The 20,064-nt window shown below is 56.0% G+C and overlaps 2 protein-coding genes across 2 annotated transcripts; one reads left to right on the forward strand and one right to left on the reverse strand.

Annotated features, from left to right (window-relative positions):
- PRSS50 (protease, serine 50) lies at positions 1,493–6,923 on the forward strand. The gene is made up of 6 exons (XM_018066679.1): positions 1,493–1,736; positions 1,813–2,007; positions 3,323–3,485; positions 4,446–4,729; positions 5,948–6,114; positions 6,594–6,923. Exons 1-6 carry the CDS (start codon positions 1,493–1,495, stop codon positions 6,822–6,824), a joined length of 1,284 nt encoding a protein of 427 aa, XP_017922168.1. The 3' UTR covers positions 6,825–6,923.
- On the reverse strand, positions 8,121–17,100 carry TMIE (transmembrane inner ear). The gene is made up of 4 exons (XM_018066671.1): positions 16,686–17,100; positions 13,367–13,484; positions 9,694–9,843; positions 8,121–9,390 (listed from the first exon to the last, which is right to left on the reverse strand). The coding sequence occupies exons 1-4, from the start codon at positions 16,779–16,781 to the stop codon at positions 9,287–9,289; spliced, it is 468 nt and encodes a 155-aa protein (XP_017922160.1). The 5' UTR covers positions 16,782–17,100; the 3' UTR covers positions 8,121–9,286.

Consider the following 20,064-nt stretch of genomic DNA (forward strand, 5'->3'; position numbering starts at 1 on the left):
CCACTGTTTTTTCAATTGTTCAATGAAGATGCTCTTCAACTTTGTGTAACTGAAGCCATCATCTTTTTTCTTGACTCTGGCCAGAGCCTCCCCACCCCCAAGAGGCTTGGCTGTCTTCTCAAGGGGAGCCTCCCTGATAGCCTTCCTTGTACTTGCACTCATCCTGTTACCCTCTCTGGGCTGCAGTTGCCTCTTCTGCCAATATGAAGCTGGGCTCTGTGATCCCCACTCTCTGCTTAGTAATCCCAGCACTCCAGCAGCACCCAGGTCCCCATGGCCATGCCCTGGGTCTCTGACTACAGTTTCCCCTCAGTTCCTTACTATGAGGGTTGTCTTCTTTTCAGGAAACTCAAAATGACCAGACCTGCACTTGTGGATTCTGTTCCAGAACTTGTGGGCCTCTCCTAAGCCCTCATATCACCCTAAGAGTCTACAGAGCTTGACCAGTTCCTCCTCCCTCCCTGGCAGGAATGAGTGATGATGGCGGGCAGGGAGGGGCAAGGCAGAGCGCCTGCTTAGGTGACGGTGGGGGGTGACTGCACCCTAAGCTCCTGAGCTGCCTTAGTGACATCTGTCACACTCTGAAGAGGAAGAACAGGCCCAAGCTAGCCAGACTGAGAGGGCAGAGCCCTACCACTTCTGTGGGGGGTAGCCTGGGAGCCCATCAGGCCTGGTGGGCCTCAGGTTCACAGCGGCCGCTATCCTTGCCCTTGGGCTCCACAGCATAGTAGGTGCGGTTTGCTGGAGACTGGAGTACTAAATGGCCAGCCCTATTGTCTGTCCCAAGAGAGCAGGCCTTGGCAAAAGTTAAATTGTTCTAGTCTGATTTAACTTTCACCTTTTATTGGGCCAGAATTTCCCAACAGCTTTGAATGAAAACTCATAGGATTTCCTCAGACTACCTTTTAACTGTATTATCCATCTGTGTCACTGAGCCATCAAAATGCCCCCCGACTTCCAGTGTACCAGGAAGAGCCCACTGGTCACTCTTTTACTGTCTGTGGAAACCTCACCTGTGCCGTCTTTCTAAGTGGATGGATCTGTAAGGGAAGGGCATTTGCTGAATGGAAGCTGAGGGTGGAGGGTGGGGAACAACGCTTAAAACTATGCACTCTTGAAAAATCGTTATTGAAAACATTTCAATCTGCTTAATTTCAGTACCCTGGGGCAAGGCCCCACTGTAGTTACCAGACTGGAGGGCAGATGGGACCGCTTGCAACTCCCGGATGCCAGCCCCAGGGGTTGGGCCTTCATCTCACCTGGTAGGGATGGAAGTGGGCTGCCCGAGAAGGAGGTGCAGAAACTGGCCGAGGTGAGGTGAAGGGACTCCAGGAAACTGCTTGGCCAGACCGCCTGGGAGCGACGTGCTCCCAGGAGGGCAGAGGCGTGGCCAGAAGCCAGGCAGTCCTGAGCCACCTGCAAGCCAGAGGGCGACTGGGACACGAGAAGCACCACGGCAGGGGGCCACTGGGGGGCGCCCGCAAGGCCGCGGATGCCCGCGGCCACCACACCACAGAAAGCCGTCACCGGCCGCCAATGGGGGGCGCCTTCGTGGGGCGGTCCCGGGAGCGCTGTAGCGAGAAGAGCGCCGCGGCGCAGTCGATGTTTCCAGCAGATGGAGTTTTGGTGTGAGCCGCCGGCCCGCAGGCGCGGGCCCCCGCGCCCTGGGACGTCCACCCTGGCCCTGGCCCTCGCCTCCGCCGGGCTCCTGCTGCTGCTGCTGCCTTGGCCCCTGGGTGAGGCCCGCCCCCTCCCCTCCCCCGACCCCCTTAGATCTGGCCTCCACTTCAGATTCTCTGCCTCCTTACACAGGTTGCTTGAGCGCTGGCGACGCGCTGGGGGCACTGCCCACGGATGTCCCCGCCGACCTTGATGCCCCATGTGCCCCCAGTGCCACCTGTCCCTCGGGCAGACGTCGCTTCCCCCGGCAGGTCACTGGTGGTACCCAGCCGCCCAGTGTCTCGCAGTTCGCTACTTCTAAAGCCTCGGACAGCGAGTTCCTTCCCCGTGAGTACTGTGGCCTCCATGTACTCACATGGAGGTGCCCAAGCAGCCTTGAGGACATTAAGGGACAGAGGAAGAGGGGGCAGGGAGAGTGAGAAGAGCCCTTCCTTTCACTAGCGCCTACTGAGCACCTGTTGGCGGGACCTCCCGCGCTGTTGAGGTAGGAGGAGGCAAGGAAGGCCGGGGAAGCCTGGGGTATGCTGTACATCCTGCCTTCCTGAATGGCCGGTGGGGACAGCGTCTCTCCATCGGGCCCAGGCCCTGATCCAAGCTCCCCGCCAAGGCCTCTGGGGGTCTCCAGCACCGCTTTCAGGGAGCCTTCCCTTGTGTGTTTGGGGGCACATCCATAAGTGTTCTCTCTAGCAGTGCCTTCCAATCTGGCTGAAGTAAGACCCACATGAGGAATACTTCTCATCCTGGAACTCACTGCTCAGAACTTCAGTGTCATAGGAAGCCTCACGCTGAGGACCCCGCAGCACTTTGCGGTGCATGCTGCCGCCCCCTCTCTTGTGTTAGCCTTTACAGCTGCTGGTGATGGCCTACTTACATTGATCTCACAATCTACTAGTCCATTTGGAACACCTAGGAGTGGGTCTGCTGTGGTGTTGGATGCGTCTCTTCAGTTGAAAGAATTTTTCCGTAAAAGCTTTTCCAAAGTGGCTGCACCCGCTGACATTCCCTCGAGCAGTGAGTGAGCAGTCTGGGGCTGTGATCCTCACCAACTCCTAGCACCAGGGACATTTAGTTTTGCCTGGCAGGTGACGGTGAGCAGAACGTCACTGTGATTTACATCCACGCTCCCCTGAGGACTAATGGGGCTGAAGAGCTGTGTTCATTGCTGTTGGGTTTCATCCTCAGATGTGTGTGCATTCACGCACAGTGCTCATTCTTCTCTTAGGCCATCTGCCTTTCTCTCACTGAATCACAGGAGGAGGGTCCTAGAGAAGGAGGGAAGGGTCTTTTTGGTTGAAGTAGGGGAACCAGATGAAAACACAGATGAATTTGTGAAGGGCCTAGCCTAGCCAGAGCTGAGGCCTGCTTGACCAAGACAAAGGAGCCAGTGATGCCCAGACTGGTGAGCCCTGGGACCTGACGTGAGGGATGCCTGGGGGGTGCTGAGGCCCTTCTAAGCCTGGAGACCCCAATCCTCATGTGAACAGCACCATTATTTGATGACCAATGAAGAAGGAGAATCGTTGGATGGGTGCAGGCCAGCTAGAGTGGTGGAAGATCAGGCTGAGGAGAGGGAGAGGGAGAGCTGTGAGATGCAGCTGGAAAGGTCCACTCCTTATCAAGCTCCTTGCACTTCCCTCCTCAGCCTGCGGCTTCTCCTATGAACGGGACCCCACCCTCAGGGATCCGGAGTCCATGGCTCGGCGGTGGCCGTGGATGGTCAGTGTGCGGGCCAATGGCACACACATCTGTGCAGGAACCCTCATTGCCTCCGAGTGGGTGCTGACTGCAGCCCACTGCACAACCGAGTGAGTCGGGGCTTAGACAGACGGGTGGAAAGTCATGTGGAGCCACCGGGGCCTCAGTCATTCTGTCAGCTGGCCCATCAGTGGCAGAACCCCATAATCCCAGCCTCACTCCAGCTCTCAGCAGGGTGGAGCTGAGTCCTGTACATTCCTTCCTAGGAACTAGAGGCTTGCTCCCCTCATCTGATCCCCTAGTCCTGGGCAGTCATTCCACAGATAGGAAACGAAGACTTGCAAACCTCTGTCTAGGCCTCCTTCCTCCTGTGCACAGAAAGAAGATTCTAATTCTTCTGTTCCATACCCTTTGTTTCACTTATTCCTTCAACCAGTAGCCTTGACAGTCTTTGAAGCACCCTGGCCTGGGCACTGGTAGCAGAAGAGGGCTGCAGCACTCCTCTCATGTTGTTGGGGAAGACAGACAAGAATATAGATGCTCACAGTCTGGTCAGTGTGGGCACAAGAGAGCAGGCATGCCCATGTTCTGGAGCCAGGGGGAGACCCAAGGGTCACATCTGGCTATGAGGCCTGGCCAGAGGAGAAGTGATTTCCACACCTATGGGACACACTGAGAAAGAAAGCTAGAGCGAGGGTTGGATGATTGCACAAGATCTCTGTCACCTCTGGGACTGAGCTTGGGTTACTGGACAGAGTCTAGAGTTTGCAACCAGAGAAAACTGGCTCCACAACCCAGCTCCAGCACTTGCTAGCTGTGTAGCCTTGAGTCGGTTGCTCGAGTCATAGTTTCCCTCTCCATAAACTGAAGGGTTGTTGTCAGGACTGACCACAGTGTCTGTGTGCAGGACCCCATTCACATCTGCCCTGAGGAGTGGGCTCGGGGACTCGAAGCAGGTGGGTGGCTTGCCTGGATTTGCTCAGAGTACAACAGTGCAGTAGAGTTTAGGGGGGTGCAGGCTGGTGTGGGGTTCCTGGGACTAATGGAGGACTCCCCTTGCCCTTCCCCAGGAGTGACGTTACCTATTCAGTACGGGCGGGGAGTCCGTGGATTGACCAGATAACAAAGACTACCATCGACACCCTGGCAAAAGAGGTCATCGTGCACAGCCGTTATCGAGCCAGTCGGTACTGGTCCTGGATTGGCCGGGCCAACGACATTGCCCTCCTCAACCTGGAGCGGCCGCTCCAGTACAGCAAGTATGTCTGGCCCATCTGCCTGCCTGGCTTGGACTATTCGGTGAAGGACTACTCGCTCTGCACTGTGACAGGCTGGGGACTCCCCAGGGTTGGTGGTGAGTCGAAACCGTCCTACCCCCAGCAGGGTGGATGGTGCGGGATAGAACCTGGGTGCAGGCCAGGGTCTACCATGGACAGGTATTTCTGCAACACCTTCCCCAGGGAGCCCACCACCCCACTCCTGTCAGACTCTTATCTCTTTTTCCCTTTGAGGGCTTCAGCAGTGAATGTATCTAGGGGACCCAGATTGCCCTTGAAACCCTCAGGCCCAAGTCAGGGTGTGTAAACAGGCTGTCCTTGAAGGCATAGTGGGCACAGAGTGATATCTTGCTGTCTACACACAGTCCCAGGGTATCCATGTTTTGAAGCAGAACAGGCAAGGTGAGAGGACAAGGGGTCTATGTCTGTAATAGGCTCCCCAGAAGACCCATGTGTCTGGCTAAGGGCAGTCTGCATCCGGAAGCTGGGAGTCACTGAGGGTTCCCTCGTGTCTCCCCCAACCCCAGCAGTGACCCTCAACCCCTTATCATCCCAGTTTAGGAGCCCAGCGAGCAGGAGTGTCGTCCCAGGGCCATCCAAGGGCCCATTTCCTTAGGAGCCCAGGAATGTCCATCCTCTTCGGGGAACCCCTGTCCCTTTCCCACAAGAGAAGTGTTCTTCCCTGTGGTCTCACAGAGCCAGCATGCCTGAAAGCACCCAGGATCTCCAACCTGGGTGGGGTGGCTTTTTGTCATCCCTACCATGGCCTGTCTGGTGAATTGTTGGAAATAGTTGGAAGTCACCTGTCCCCCAGCAGCTCAGACTTAGGGACAAACACACACTTGTGAGAGTCAGGAGGGGAGTGAGGAGTGCCTGGAACCACAGAGGCAAGTCTAGGGAAGCTCAGGGGAGGAAGAGGCTTTTGGGGAAAGCGTGAAGAAAAGGCAGGATCTTGGACCTCAGATAGACTTGGTATGCTTTGTGGATAGACGGAATGCAAAAGCCAAGATGCCGAGATCAGAATGGACTTGAACTGGACTCTGCCAGATATGAGATCAGGTCCAGCAAAGCCAGGTCTTGGGTAAACTGCTCCAGGGTCTCTATATTGAGGGGCCTTTGGGAAGCGTCAGCTGGAGTGGTAGGGGGGCTAATCCTGGAGAGATCTCCAGGGCTGCTGTGTGGCAAGGAGACGAGGCTAGAGGAGTGGCGAGGAACAAAGGGAGGATGGGCATGAGGCCAGTGGCTGTGGGCAGGAGCTAAACAGTCAAGCCTAAATGGGGGCCCCTGTCCCACAGGTGAATGGCCCCAATTTCGAACCATCCAGGAGAAGGAAGTCACCATCCTGAACAGCACAGAGTGTGATAGCCTCTACCGCAGGTTCTCCAAAATCCCCTCTCTGATTCAGATCATCAACTCCCAGATGATTTGTGCAAAGGACGTCGACAGGGAAAAATTCTGCTACGTGAGCATCTCTTGCCCTTGCTCATTCACATCCAAGGGCACCTGGCCAGAATAGGGGTGAGGGGCACAGCAGAGGCAGGACGTGTGGGAAGGAGACAGGGGCCAGGGATGAGCAGGGGTAAGTGAGGAGGAAGATGAAGGAGGGGAAATTTGACAGGGAGTGGAGATGCGGGGGAATGAGATGAGAGTTGGGGAGAGAGAGATGGGGAGTGGGGATGGATGGTGGAGATGAGGGAGGAGGATGGGAAGGGTGGGAAGATGGAAGGTGGATGTTAACGAGATGGGGGATGGAGAGAGATGGAAGGTGGAGCCTTATAAGGAAGGTCTCCTGGGTCAGGACTTCAAAGGTACCTCTCAGCTATGAGACACTTGGAGACTGCGCAGAAGGTTTGGTGAGAGCACCCTGCCTGTTCCTGAGCTGGATCAAGTCTCCCTTGGACCACATGTGGCCTCTCTTTTGTTCCCCACCCCTCCCCACAGGAGATAAGTGGTGAGCCCTTGGCCTGTCCTGTGCAGAACGTATGGCATCTGGTGGGAATGGTGAGCTGGGGCCCAGGCTGCAAGAAGAGCGAGGCTCCGCCTATCTACGTCCACATCTCCTCCTACCAACAGTGGATCTGGGACCGCATCAGCGGGCAGACTCTGCCAGCCCCTTCCCGGGCCCTGCTCCTGGCACTCCTGATGCTCCTCAGCTTTCTTGCTGCCCTCTGACACTCGTGCTGTCCCTGGGCACGCCCTCTCTTGCCCAGGCCCCTCCTCACCCTCTTGTCTAGAATGCTGCAGGTGCAGTTCTCAGCCCTCACAGGCAGGGCAGAGACTAGATGTTCAATTAAATGGTTCTCTTCCCCATGCTTCCTCCTTCCTGGGCCTGCTGCAGTGGGAGATGAGAGAACAGGGAAGGGGTGGGATGGGTGGCTCCCAGCAGTTGACACCGCAAAGTGCAGAGCCCCAGCTCCATCCACGAGCTCGGGGTGGCTCCCGCAGAAGGTGGAGGGAATGTGTGGGGATCATACTGGGGTCAGATGATTCAGGTCCTAGAATGTACTGCCCAGGCTGACGCTGGGGCTGCCAGGACCCAGTGTGAGGCTGGGCCTCAGGGTGCAGCTCTGGGCTGCAGAGGTGAGTGTGTTCTCCTCGGCTTTGGCTCATCTTCTCGCCTGTGGCTGGAACATACTCTGTCATTGCCCTGAAGCACTGTAGTAAACTTTGACCTTCCAACCCTGTCCCCTGCCTGGACTTGGGGCAAATGCCCACTGGGATTAGACATTATCCCCACGATCAGCAGATATGCCTGTCCTTAAATGGCTAGTGGAGACGCAAGTCAGAGGTCAGGGAGGCAGCTGGTGGGGGAGATGTGGCCCGGGCCAGGTCTTACCCCAGGCATTACGAGCTGCTTCTCTGACTTCTAGTGGCCCCCGCTCCCCTGGGCCTCTTCTGCCCAGCCAACAGAAGGGTTCTGGCTTGTATCGGTAGAATGGTCTTTGCCAAAACCGTTTGTATGAGAAGCCCACAGGCTGGGCCCCTGGGCAGAGCCAGGGTTTCCACTTGGTGGTGCAGTGAGTACTCAGCTTCCACAGCAGGGCCTTCTGTAATCTCTGCCCCACCCCCCGGCTATGGCTCTAAGACCCTGTGCTCCTTCCTCCATGTCAGCCTGGTTCTCTCACCTCGTGTAATAATGATTTGTGTCCAGGCTGGAATCCAGGCTTGACTCCTCTGTGTCTCAAGCACCCATCTATTGACACCAGGAAGTGGAGCAGAGCAAGCAGCTTCCTTCTTGGTCTTCTGATGCCCTGCCTCAGGGCTGAGCCCCACTGGCCACAGCTGCCCCTCTGCCCCTCGGCCCACCACCTCTTCCTTCAGCTCATCTGAATTCAGAACGGGAGAAAAGCCAGGAAAGGGAACGACAGCCTGGCCTTCACCGCCTATCACTGATCACTGCATCGCCCTCCACTAAATGCTTCAGGGACGGGGTACCTGAGTGGTCATCTCAGGTCGCTCAAGTATGAGAAGGCATTCAGCTTATTTACAAATCTCTGCAGGCTGCAGAGGCAGCGTGAGCTTTGCCAGCAGCTCCCCCCGGCTCGGAAACCTCCAGTATCTCCTAAGTCTCCAGGCCCAGGTCTGAGTTCTTCAGGTGATGTTGGCTGCCATCTAGATACCCCTCTCTGCATGTCCCCTCCCCAGGGATCCAGTCCGCAGGTCAAGTTTGAGCCTTCACTTCTGGTCACTAGTGCTTCAAGAATCGTTGAGAGCAGAAGAGGAAGGTTGGCTGCTACCTCCACCCTAACTGGCCCCTGTGGTGGTCTCCTGGGGCCCTGCCACCACAGCTAAGCCTAGAAAGGGCCCCAGAACAGCCTCAAGTCCCTGTTGGCTTCTCAAATATTCCCTGGATTCCCAAGTTGGGTCCCAGGTGCCAGCTGTCTTCTCTTCTCTCTCTGGTCCACTGGCCTCAGCCTTTTGTACCCCTGGAGCCCCCAGTCCTGAGCCCTTGGGCCTCATGCTAGGTCCTCAAGCAGCCTCAGCTACATCACAGTAAGTAAGACAAGTGCGTCCACTGCCTGGAGCTTGGTATCTGCTGGGCTGGGGGTTCTGCCTCTGGTCCTTCTCTGCTCATTAGTCTGGGCCAGAACCCATGCCAGGCTTGGGACAGCCCCTCACCAGCAGGGCTGCTATCCAGCCAAGTCTGAGAGCCTCCTGCTGCCCCTGCTTCCTCCAGTGACCCTCTCCCTCCTTGTGGACAGCTTAGTGTGGCCTCACATTGGCCCATCCAGGCTGGCCATCCCCTTCCAGAAGAAAACCCATATCCCATCACCCCTTAGCCACAGCTGTTCCTGGCAGAAGAGGAGACAGAGGCATGTCTGGGTGGGTTGAGGCCACTTTGGATCTACAGAGGGACAGGGTCTACAGACCACCTCTGCTGGGCGGCCATGTGGACGGGGTGCAGGGAGTTGGCATCCAGGCCAGGAGGTGGCACACCTGGTACAGTTTTGTCCTTGCTCCTATAGGCTCTAGGACAGGCTCCTGGGCCCCTGCAACTCCCTCTCTACAGGGACAGGGCTCTCTGTAACCTCTGGGGTCCATGTGTGAGCTTGGAGTCTAAGATGTCTGGACTCTGGCAGGACCATGAGCCCCAGGGCTGGCCAGCCCCAGCCGCCACCTTCAGGAAGCTCTCCTCATTTCTCTCCTTTCTTCTTCTTGGCCTCATTCTTCTCATCCTCCTCTACCTTGATGGCCACGGTATCCACACTGTCCTTCTTCTTCTTCTTCTTCTTATCCTCTGTGGAATAGAAGGAAAAGGGTTCAATAGGAGTGAAACAGCGTCCTGTGACCCACACCAGAGCCTCCCAGTCCAACCCTTCATTCCTTTTTCCTTCCAAACCACTCCTACCTGCAAAATAGCTTCTTGTTTTCCCTGCCTCACTCTGACCCATTCCTTTGCTCTGGTCTCCAGAAACAGGGATGAGTCCCCTCCCTGAACCAGGTGGAGGGGAGGAACAGGACATTCTGGGTGGAAGGATCAAGGAAATGGCCAGCTTGGCAGGGTAGGGGGTTGGCGGGACTGGGGGCCAGGCCTGCTCACCTCCAGGGATTTCTGTGAGCTCACTGAGGGGCGGCACAGTCTCCAGTTTGTCTGTGTACATCTTGGCTGCCTTTCGCTGCAGATACCGGGCTTCAATCTCCTTCCGGGTCCGTGGCACGCGACAGTTGAAGACACAGCAAAGGGTGATAACTACAGGGAGGACAAAGCAGGCTTGGCAAGGGCCAGAGCCCAGACTCCCCGGAATGGCGCCCGAGTTCCAGGCCTGTCTCCATCTGTCGATGTGTGTCTCATCCAAGAGTCTCTTTCAGGAGGCTCCACATTTTGACAAAACCTCTGTGGGCTCTGAGATTTTCAAAATGTCTTTGCAGGGCTGGCTTTAGGTAGTAGGCCTATTCTCAGAAAGGCCTTGTGCTTGGCGTAGTACTCTGCTGTCACTTTCTTGAAATTCTTAATAATCTTTGGGCAGGGATCTCATATTTTCATTTTCACTGGTCCCATAAATTATGTCAGTGGTCCTGGCTTGGCGGGGGGTGTCTCTCTGACTAGATTGAGAGGTCCTGGAGGGTAGGAAGTGGGCTACACCATGACTCGAGCTACAGCGTCCTGGAGGGTGTCCTGTACTTGCAGCCCAGGCCTCAGGGCTCCTGGTTCATCCTAGGTTTTCCTCCCCAGGCTCTTGAGAGGACCTCAGACACCAGAGGACAGGCTGCATCCTCCTCAACCTCCTTGAGGACAAGCTGAGGCTCCTCCAGGAGGACACAGACCTTGCCCTGGGGCGTTCACCTCAGACAGAGTTATTCCAGGAATGGTTTTCTGGCTCAGGGCGGCTGTGCCCACGCAAGCTGGGCCAAGGCATGGAGCTGGCCTGTCCAGGGACGGGGAGGGCAGGGCTGCCAGGACCCGGCTGGACTGAGTTTATTTTTCTAAGGCCCCCAGTCTGACCACCTTGGCCCCAGCCTCAGGGGGAGGGGACAGAGCTGCTTCCTATTATGAATCAGATGACCAGACATAACGTCCTGACAGACTCCTAGAGGCAGGAGGGCCAGGCAGGACAAGCCAGGCCTCTTTTTGGGGAAGATAGATCAGACTTATATGGCCTGGGCAGGAGCACACTTTGGGGTCATCTTGTGCAACCTCGTCAGCCAGTATTGTGGCCCCATTGAGTCTTCCCCAGACTCACAGAATGAAAGAAAAAATGAATGAGATGGTTTCAAAGCTTTTGTGACTCAGGATAGGACTCCTGAATGAATGGACAGGGTGTCAATAGCATCCAGGAACACATGGTGGGGGACAGTCGTGTGAAGGCCCTAATAGTAGGTCTGACTGTGCACTGCTGCCCAGGGATGGGCCTGGGAAGGCCTTTCTTACCCAAAGAGCTGGGCTCTGGTTGCCTCCAGACTCTTGTATGCCAGAGGTTCAGGGTTGGTCTCCCACCCCCACCCTACTGGCTTGAACCACCTCTTCCAGTTACCCCATCAGGCACCTTCTCAGGACCATGCCTGGGCTCTCAGCAAAGGCTGGTCCCAGTCCCTGGGAGGCCTGGACTTTAAAGGGAGCTCAGCCACAGCTATTGGCAGCCAGAGCAGGATGGAGGCACTGCCCCTCACTCTGGACCTGTCCCATCCAGCCTGGCCTGCTTACTTCTCTTCAAAGGAGAGAAACAAAGTTTCTTGGATGGAGTTCCAAGCCCAGGAAGAGGCTGGGGATAGAAGTCCACAGTCTGCCAGGGAAACAAAGAGGCACCCCATCCAACTCCATCCTCTCCACAAGGTTCTGGGGATGATGCTCCACTAACAGCTGTACCACCAAGACCCAAGGAGACAGAGAAGTGGGAAAAATGTTTCCTCCCCAGGACCCAGGGTCCCCAACTCCCTAGAGCCCTGCATAGAAGGTAACAAGTGCTGACTTGTTGCTCAGAGGCCTTTGGGACTATCCCTTCTTTTTCAGGAAATAGGGTTAGGAATAGAAGTCAGTCTGTGTAGTTGAGGTCCAAGTGCCTCTTTGGGCCTGACACTGCAGCTTTCCTATGCAGCCCTAGGCACTTCTACCATCTTGGGCCAAGCAGAGCCTGGGAGAAACCACTGTGTGTCTTAAGGCCCCATGGTGCCCTCAACCCTGCTCCTCGGGGTGCCCCTGAGCTGCTCTTTGGACTTATACCCTGGACTTATCCTGTGGCCCCTGCAGGCAGATACCTTCCCTAAACCTGTTTCTTGGTACTGGGGAGTTGCTCCACCTTCTGAACACCTGGCTGGGGCTGCAGCCACACCTGTCTGTCCGTGGGGCCTCCACTCAGAAGCCTGACTGATAACAGCCTTGGAGCCTTGGCTAGGAAGAGAAGGCGGCCTCTTGCTCACCTCCTCCTCCCACTCTGTGAAAGTCGCTCAGTCGTGTCTGACTCTTTGCGACCCCATGGACTATAGCCTGTGAGGCTCCTCTGTCCATGGAATTCTCTAGGCCAGGCTATTGGAGTGGGTAGCCGTTCCCTTCTCCAGGGGATCTTCCCAACCCAGGGATCGAACTCAGCTCTCCCGCATTGCAGGCAGATTCTTTACCGTCTGAGCCACCAGGGAAGCTCTCCCACCCTAGCTGTGAAGAGAGTGGGGGTAGGGGTGGGGTGGAAGGGCACTTCCGGTGCTAGGAGAAGCACATGCAAGACTGATGTCCTTGTCTCCCTTGGAGCCCCTATATCTGGGCGGGCCCTTGTGGTCAGCCCTGACCCCTGGGGGACCTCAGCCCAGGATAGCTCCTGCTAGAACTTAAATGCCCTTGTAGCCTCTGAGCCAGGGTGCACTCAGTAAACATCTTAGAAGGGTTATCTGAGACCTGTGTGGAGGCCGTTTTCTCCCATGCCCGCCCCCACTGTACCTCTCTCCAGAATGCCTTGCTAGCTGCCTGACACAAACCGTCATCCATCCTACCCATCTATAGCTTAGAGGACTCCTTCTCCACGAAGCCTTTACTGGGGGAGTGTGTTCTTTCCCTTTACTGCTGCGCCCCTCTCCTCCCTTTGGCCCGTGGGAACCTCTTTGTACCCTGGTGGCCTCTCCCATCCATTCGGCATTTCTCAGCCCCTCTTTTCTCAACTCTAGACCCCAACTCTGGAAGGACAGCTGAGAGGAGCATCCCAAACTGGCTTCTGTTGCAACTTCACATCAAGCAACTCCTAGATCCAAGAGAGGAAGGGGGTGGGTCTCCTGTTCTTAACTGAGGTGGGTGTGAAGCATTCCAAGGAAATGGTATTTGACGATGCTGGGTTTGCAGCCTGGGAGCCACATCTGCTGGGCGTCTGGGGAGCTCTGGTGCTGAGCTGCAGCCAAGGGTGGCCTTGCTGGGGCCCCTGGGTGTGGGTGTTTTAAGCTGGCCAAGCTGCAGGAAAAGCACGAGGAGGCCAGTGATAGGGAAAAATGACACGTCTTCGTCCTGGTTCAGTGGAGTCCCCTGTAATTACCGTAATTGCCATGTGGCTGCATCCCCCGTCGGGCAGAATACTTCAGGTCACCACCAGCCTGTCAGCCCTCCGCAGGGACTTTGTGTGGATTAGGAGGTGCCAGAAACCACAGAGGGCCTCCTGTGGGCGCCGGGCCTGCTTGCAGTGCCCGGAATTGCTGCTCTGAGCCCCTGGGGGGTGGTGTTGGGGGGGTAATGGGGTGCTGTGCTCCCACTGTGGTGTGGCAGTAGCAGGGGGTAGTAGAGGGGGGCAGCTGCTACTTACTGATGGACAACACGAAAAGCGAGAAGATGCCCACCACGTGCCACAGACGCATGTCCCAGAACACCACCGTCTCCTTGGTCAGCGGGGGAGGCTTGGGCTTGGGTGGGGCTGTGCTGGGCTGTGGGTCGGGAGAGAGCAGAGTGAGCCAGGCAGAAGCCAAGGACTGGGACTGGGCTGAGAGAGGCCCAGGTCTCAGCAAGGACTTACTAAGTCTGAGCATTTCAGAATCTCCCAGGATCAAGGGTCTTAGACATTCATAACCAATGCCTTAGACCTTGGGACGTTCCAGCCTTTGAGCCAGAGAAGAGGGCAGAACCCAGAACCATGGAGCTGGGAACTTGGGAGTGTGAGGGTGGTTAGTGCTTGGGGAAACCGAACCCAAGGGGTAAATGTGGATTGTTTGTTTCAGTCAGGTTCAAGGCCCTTTCTCCTCCGGCTCCAGGCTTGGACCCCGCACAGGCAGATGGGGTCTCAGGACCAAGGCCAGAGACAAGGCGAGTCCTGTACTGCCTCATGGTATTTTTTTCTCATGTCCCCCCTGCGTGGGATAGGGTGTGGAACTGCAGTCAGGGCTTCATGGCCCTCTTACTTGACCAGGATCCCCACCAAGTGGCTTCAGCAGTTGCCTGTCCTACCTGAGTCACCTCCTCTGACCAGAAAGCAAGGCCAGAATCCTCACCAAGAAAAGGGACTAGCTAATTTGTCTGAAATGCCGTAGCGACACCTGGAGGCCAAAAGTTGTAAGCACGGCTGGAGGGATCATGAGCACCGCGCACCACTTCCCACCTTCCCAGTGCCACACCTCCCTGTCTTGGGGTTCTGAGGAAGGAGATAGAGTCATATCCCTCTCAGCCCCCCAGGTCAGGGACACGGCCCTGCTCTGGAGGGTAGCAGTGAGACCCGTCCCTGACCTGTGGGGCTGAGAGGGATATGACCCTCTCTCTGTCACTGAGCTTGGCTGAGGGGTGTGGAGGGGTACTTGGAGGGAGAGGGGAGCCCTCTGGGGCATCAGTGCAATGCCTTGCCCCTCGATTAACCAAATCAGGACAGATGAGAGGAGTCTCTTCCAGCTCTCTGGAAAGGAAAGGCAACCCATAGCTCAACTGTCTGTCCAGTCTTTCCCCTGGTCTGTAAGCCTGGATGGAGCACCTACCAAAAGCCAGGTACTTCTTCACCTTATAGACGCCATCCCTCAGCCTGTACTGGGGACACTTGGAAAGGACCAGCAACCTGTCCCAGGTAACCAAGAAGGTCTATGTGCCCAGGGCTGGTACATGATTCCCGGCTCTCTTCTCTTAACCAAGGTGATCTGGGGTAGGAGCCTTCTTTTCTTTAGTCCTCAGTTTCTCCATCTGTAACTTGAGTGGAATGGTTCCAGGGGTCTCTGAGAGGCTTCCTACACAACCTGAGTGGTAAAATGGACAAGTAGACACCCTTCCTCAGCATCATCCCGGGGGCCTGGACCCATCTGTGGGGTCAGACACGTGTGTGTGGGGTCTGGCACGTGTGTGTGGGGTTGGGGCTGGGCACTGTGGGTATAGTGCACATGTGGCTGGAGGACGTGTGCATGTGGTCGGGCACGCATGGGGTCAGGGCCGAGGTCTGGGCAGTGGCAGGGTTCCGCGGTTCTGAGGTTCAGTGTGTTGACCCAGCTGGTTGTAAGACTGGGATATTCTGGGGGCCATGATAAAGATCTCAGACTCAGAGCTTGGGCAGCCAGGAGCTCACTTCTGACACATTCTTGTTCCAGCTTTGTTCAAGACACCCTGATAGGGCCTTGGGTAGGGGGAAACAGGTAATAGTCGGGCATCTGTTTGTGGTGGACACTGCTGGGAGTCTGAACTCTGAAGCTTGGGGGCCTGGTCTCCATCAGAATTTCACAGGCTGATTGGAGGGTGATGCCTGTGGGTAGGGTGGGTGGTACCATGGACCCCAGCCCGGCTCATCTTTCTGGTACTTCCTTGGATCGCCTGGGCTCAGCCAGACCCTTGTTCAGGCTATAGGCGGATGGTAGGCAGAGGGACTCAAAATGCAATTTCCCTTGAGGAACTGGGAGAAGACATTTTCCTGGGGACTGAGGGAAGAGTCCTTGACTCAGACCTGAGTTGACCCCCTCTGTCGGGCTTCTCCTACACCCAGACCAGCTCAGTTTCTGCACCTGAGGCCTCAGGACAGCTGGCGGGGGCCTAAGTGCACTCCATGGGGCTCAAGCCAGCCCGACTCCCCTTACAGAGACACCAGAGCTGACATCTGACTCCAGCCCAGCCTTCTGATCACACCCCCTGGTCAGCAGCAGGCACAGACCAGCATGGGGGTGCAGGGCTCTGTCCCCACATACATCACCCACTAGTTCAGGGGTGTATCTCCTCAGACCCCAGAGATAAGGCCTTTGTCCTCCCCCTCCCATCCTGCTGCCCAGCACCTGCCTCTTGAGGGTCCTCCGCGGTGCTTGACTATCTCGTGCACTCTGCTCTCTCCACTCTGCCCCTGCCTACACAGGCTCCTACCCTAACTCTTCCCTGGCCTTACCTCTGGCCTTCTCCCTCTGGCTTGCTGCTCGAGAATCCTGGGTCCGGTCAGCCTCATCAGCTCCCCTTCCTGGCTCAGCAGGGACGAGGTACAGAGAGGCCAGCCAAGGGGGCTGCAGATGGCCCCCACCCTTCCCCTTCTGGTCAGCCCCTCAGCCATCCTTTTCACCTCATCCTGGACCATCTCAGCAGCTTCTTCCAGTTCTCCCAAGTATGGGCCCTCGTCTAATTTATTCTCCTTCCAGTCCAGGACTCATCCTGATTCTCCTCTGCTCAGACATCTGTGCTAGCTCCCAGTCATCACCAGGACCAAGTAAGACCCTGAGTCCCTGGGCCCTGCCCTGCCTGCCCCTCCCTGCAGTGTGGGGTCAAACAACACATGGCTGCTCTGCGAAGGCTATCCTTGTCCCCCTGCCTCCGCCCCCCATCTGCCCACCTCTGGACACCAAAGAGTAGAGTACAGGGGCTGAGTGTCCCCCATCAGACACTCGCTGATGCCAGGCTGTATCTCCAATCAGACTGGGAAGCCCTAAGGTCAGGGTGAGTCTCCCCCATCAGAATAATGTTCCTGAGATCGGGGGCTGTGCCCGCCCATCAGAGCAAGGGCACTAAGGCTAGGGCTGAGTCTCCCTGCATCCTGGAAGCGCTTGGGATGGACTGTGTCTCCCCATTAAGTCAGCTCTCCTAGGGCAAAAGAAAGGGAAAAACCAGCTTCCCATCAGAAAGGCACCGCCTGGCTCTGCCTGGACGGTGACAGCCACCCCGAACCCCTCCGCGCCGACCCACCTCACCTCCACCAGCTGCCCGGCGACCCCTGCGAGGCAAACCCCCAGGGCGGCGCCGCCCAGCGCCCAGAGGAGCCCCGCGCCTCGCCGCGGCCCCGCCATCTTCGCGCGCGCCGCGCTGCTCCGCCGCAGGTCGCAGGTCGGGGGAGCCGAGGGACGCCGGCCGGACTGCCTTGGCTGGGTGACTGCCCCTTGGGCAGCCGGCGCTCGGCGCTGGCGATCTGCGCTGGCGATCTGGTCGCAGGCAGGCTGCGAGTGAGCATCATTTATTCATCGTCGGTGTCCGGTTCCCGGGCTGCCCGCCCCTGCATCACTTCGGGTGGAGGGCCCGCCCCGCTCTGGAGATCACACTCCAGACTCCCAATTCCCCGAATCCGACCAAGCCCGACATGGGGCAGGAGTGGGTGGGAGGGGGGACAGGTTGGGGTCAGGTCCTTGGACAACAGGTTCCCCCCTTCCCTTCCCCACTCGGGCCTCAGTTTATTCATTTGGGACAAAGGGAGGGGCTGGAATCTGCTGATCTAGGAGGCCCTTCCCATTCTGACGTTCTGAATTTGAAAAACGGTACTGGACCCAGGTGGGGTGGGGGGTGGATGGCTTGGCAGGCAGGTTGCTATGGTGACAGGCGCTCAGGGATGTCCTGGGCTTTCTGGGCTGGCTTCCTGCCCAGAGGCAGTTCTGGTCACCCTGGACACCAGAGCAAGGGGGAGGGGGAGGGGGAACATGGGATTATACAGTCAGAGCAGCCAGCTGCGGGTGTGATAGAAGGTTCCTGAAGGAGCCAGCATCTGTGGCCCCACAGGACAGTGTGGGCTCCCCCTGAAAGGGCTGGAAGACCATGTTCTGTTTCTGATTGATCCTCAGCATCTGCCCCAGCCTGAGCTCTGACTCTCACTCCCATCAGAGCCACGACCCTGACCTCACACTGAACCTGGCCCACACTGCACTCTGGTCCTAACCTCAGAGTGAGCCTGACAACCCAGGGATTCAAGGAGGACTGGAGGAGCTGTGGAGACCTGGGGAGGACTTTGGAAGAGCAGTGGGGAGGCCTGTGACAGGGAGATTCCTTTGGTCCATCCTCCCCCTTCTCTCTTTCCTTCTTTCGTGTTTTTATTAATCTCCTTGCTGAGCGCTAGAGAAGCAGCCAGGGGTTAGATCCTTGCATTCCTCATCCCCAAGGACACGAGTGGAGACCTTGGGCCTGCTGTTAGAATTGGGAACACTGTAGATCCAGAGCCTTTTATGGCTCCTGCCTGTGGTGCCATGTAGATGGGCAAGGACCAAGGCAGGCTGCAGCAGAGAGGAGAGGGCCAGCTGTAGATACCTCCAGGCTTCAGGGCTGGGACATGCAGGGCAGGCAGGGAAGTGGGAAAGCAAGCAGTGAACCATGAGGGCTGTCCCGAGGGGTCCATCGAGAAGACCCTTGACAGTGGCTGGCAAAGTCTGGGGACTGAGTAGGCCGGGTCACCTCATCCTCCCTGGGTTTTGCCCTGATCAAGCAAACAGAAACTTCACTGAAGCCCAAACCACTTGCTGTAGCTCTCTGCCCACCATTTTGCCCAGCTAAGGAGGTTACCCTTGGGACATGAAGTCAGAGAAGCCTTGGTTGGATTGGGCTGAGGTTAGTGAGCCTAACAGTGGCGTTGGGTAAACCGTTACTCCTCTCTGCTTCGATGTCCTCATCTAAGGAATGGAGAGAGCAAAACTCTCATCCCAGGGCTGATGGGAGGATTATATGATCTAACAATTGTGGGAGTGATGAGTACAATCTGGCTTGCCTTGATGGGATGGCTCAGCCCAGAAGGGAAGGGTGTCATTGCTTCTTTCCATCCAAAAAGTAGGGAAAGCCCAATGAAGAAATCTGAAAGGGAATACAATCATGTGTGTCCCTGAGATGGCCACTGCTCCAAGTGGGCTCTACCTCTCCTCAGGCTGTTGAATACAGCTGAAATCTCACTGTATGCCATTTATCAATATACCTTTTTTCCCAGAGGTTGTTCCCAGTACAACATTTTAGATCCCCACCTTCCCTAAACACAGTGTCAGTACTGTCATGCAGGTTTCGAGTCAAACGGACTTAAAATAACAATGTGGACCTGAAGGGTTAGTGTAGTTTTAAGCTTTAATAACCTCAGAAGTATAAAGCTATAAACTTACAAGAGACTCCATTTGAAAGTTTACTTAAAGTTCCTTTCCTGCCTCTGAAGATGACAAAACATGACCAAAAATTAGTTATCCAAAGTTCACGATGAAATCAGCTTAAAGAAGATATAAGTGATGAAAGTTTCAAATTGTTTTTTATAAGTTTGAGCTTTATATGTTATAACTTCTGAAGTTATTAAAGCTTGAAATGAAGACTTCTGGGTCAGACTTCTGGGTCATGTTCCTATTGACAGCTGGGAGCCTTCAGTGGGTTAGCGAATCTCTAAGCTTCAACCCTTCATCTGTAAAATGGGTATAACTGCAGAATCGTGGCAACCGCACATTACAGACCTTCAGTAAATGCAAGTCATTATCATATGGCTGTTGTTGTTAAAGGCAGTCTGAAATTACACTGTATAAAACCCATCTCGAGGGAATTCCCTGGTGGTCTCTGTGCTTCCACTGCGGGATGCACACATTCAATCTCCGTGGTGCAGGCAGAAAAAACAAAACCCAAAACCAAACAAAAATCCTCAGCTGTGCTTTATTCAGTCCGTTCCCTGTTCTCGAATACTTGTGTGTTTCCAGTTCTCCAATGTTAAACACCACGGTGAGAGGAGCATCCTGAAAGTTAAAGCCTTTGCCACTTTTTCACTCCTCTCCTCTGCTTACTTGTGAGAATTGAAGTCCAGGGAGAGGTTGTCTCCTACCTAAGGTCACTCAGGAACTGGGGCCTCAAACTCAGTTTTCAGCTTGTAATCCAGTGAGCTCTGCTCACTGTTCAGTACCGTTTCTACTTCTTCTGAGGGGCCACACATACTCCTATGCTCTACTCCCAGTTGGGCCCATCAGGTCTGGGGAAACAGAGCTCTGGACCCCTAAGCTCTCCAGCTTGGCTCCCCTGAAAGATAGTGTCCCCCTATACATGGTGGCATGAATGCTGGCCTGCAGAAACCTGTTTGTCCCTTGCGTATTATTTTTAGCTCCTGTGGGTTTCCTGTAGGGATCCAGTCCAGCCTCTAGGGCCTCTGGGTTGGAAGCTGTGGGCAGTCATTTGGCAGTGGTCAGGGGACCCTGCAGACATTCTCTTCTGGAGTCTGAAACCGCAGAGTTCAAAGTTCAGCTCCAGGGAAGCAGCAGGTAGGAAGGGAGGATCCCTCTAGTCACAGAGCCAGGCTGAGATCCAGTGCGTCTTGGACTCAGCCTAGGCTGGTGTGGGGGCTGGGTGGCTGAGGCCTGTGAC

This window comes from Capra hircus, chromosome 22 (genome assembly GCF_001704415.2).
Source record: "Capra hircus breed San Clemente chromosome 22, ASM170441v1, whole genome shotgun sequence".
Classification (NCBI taxonomy): domain Eukaryota; kingdom Metazoa; phylum Chordata; class Mammalia; order Artiodactyla; family Bovidae; genus Capra; species Capra hircus.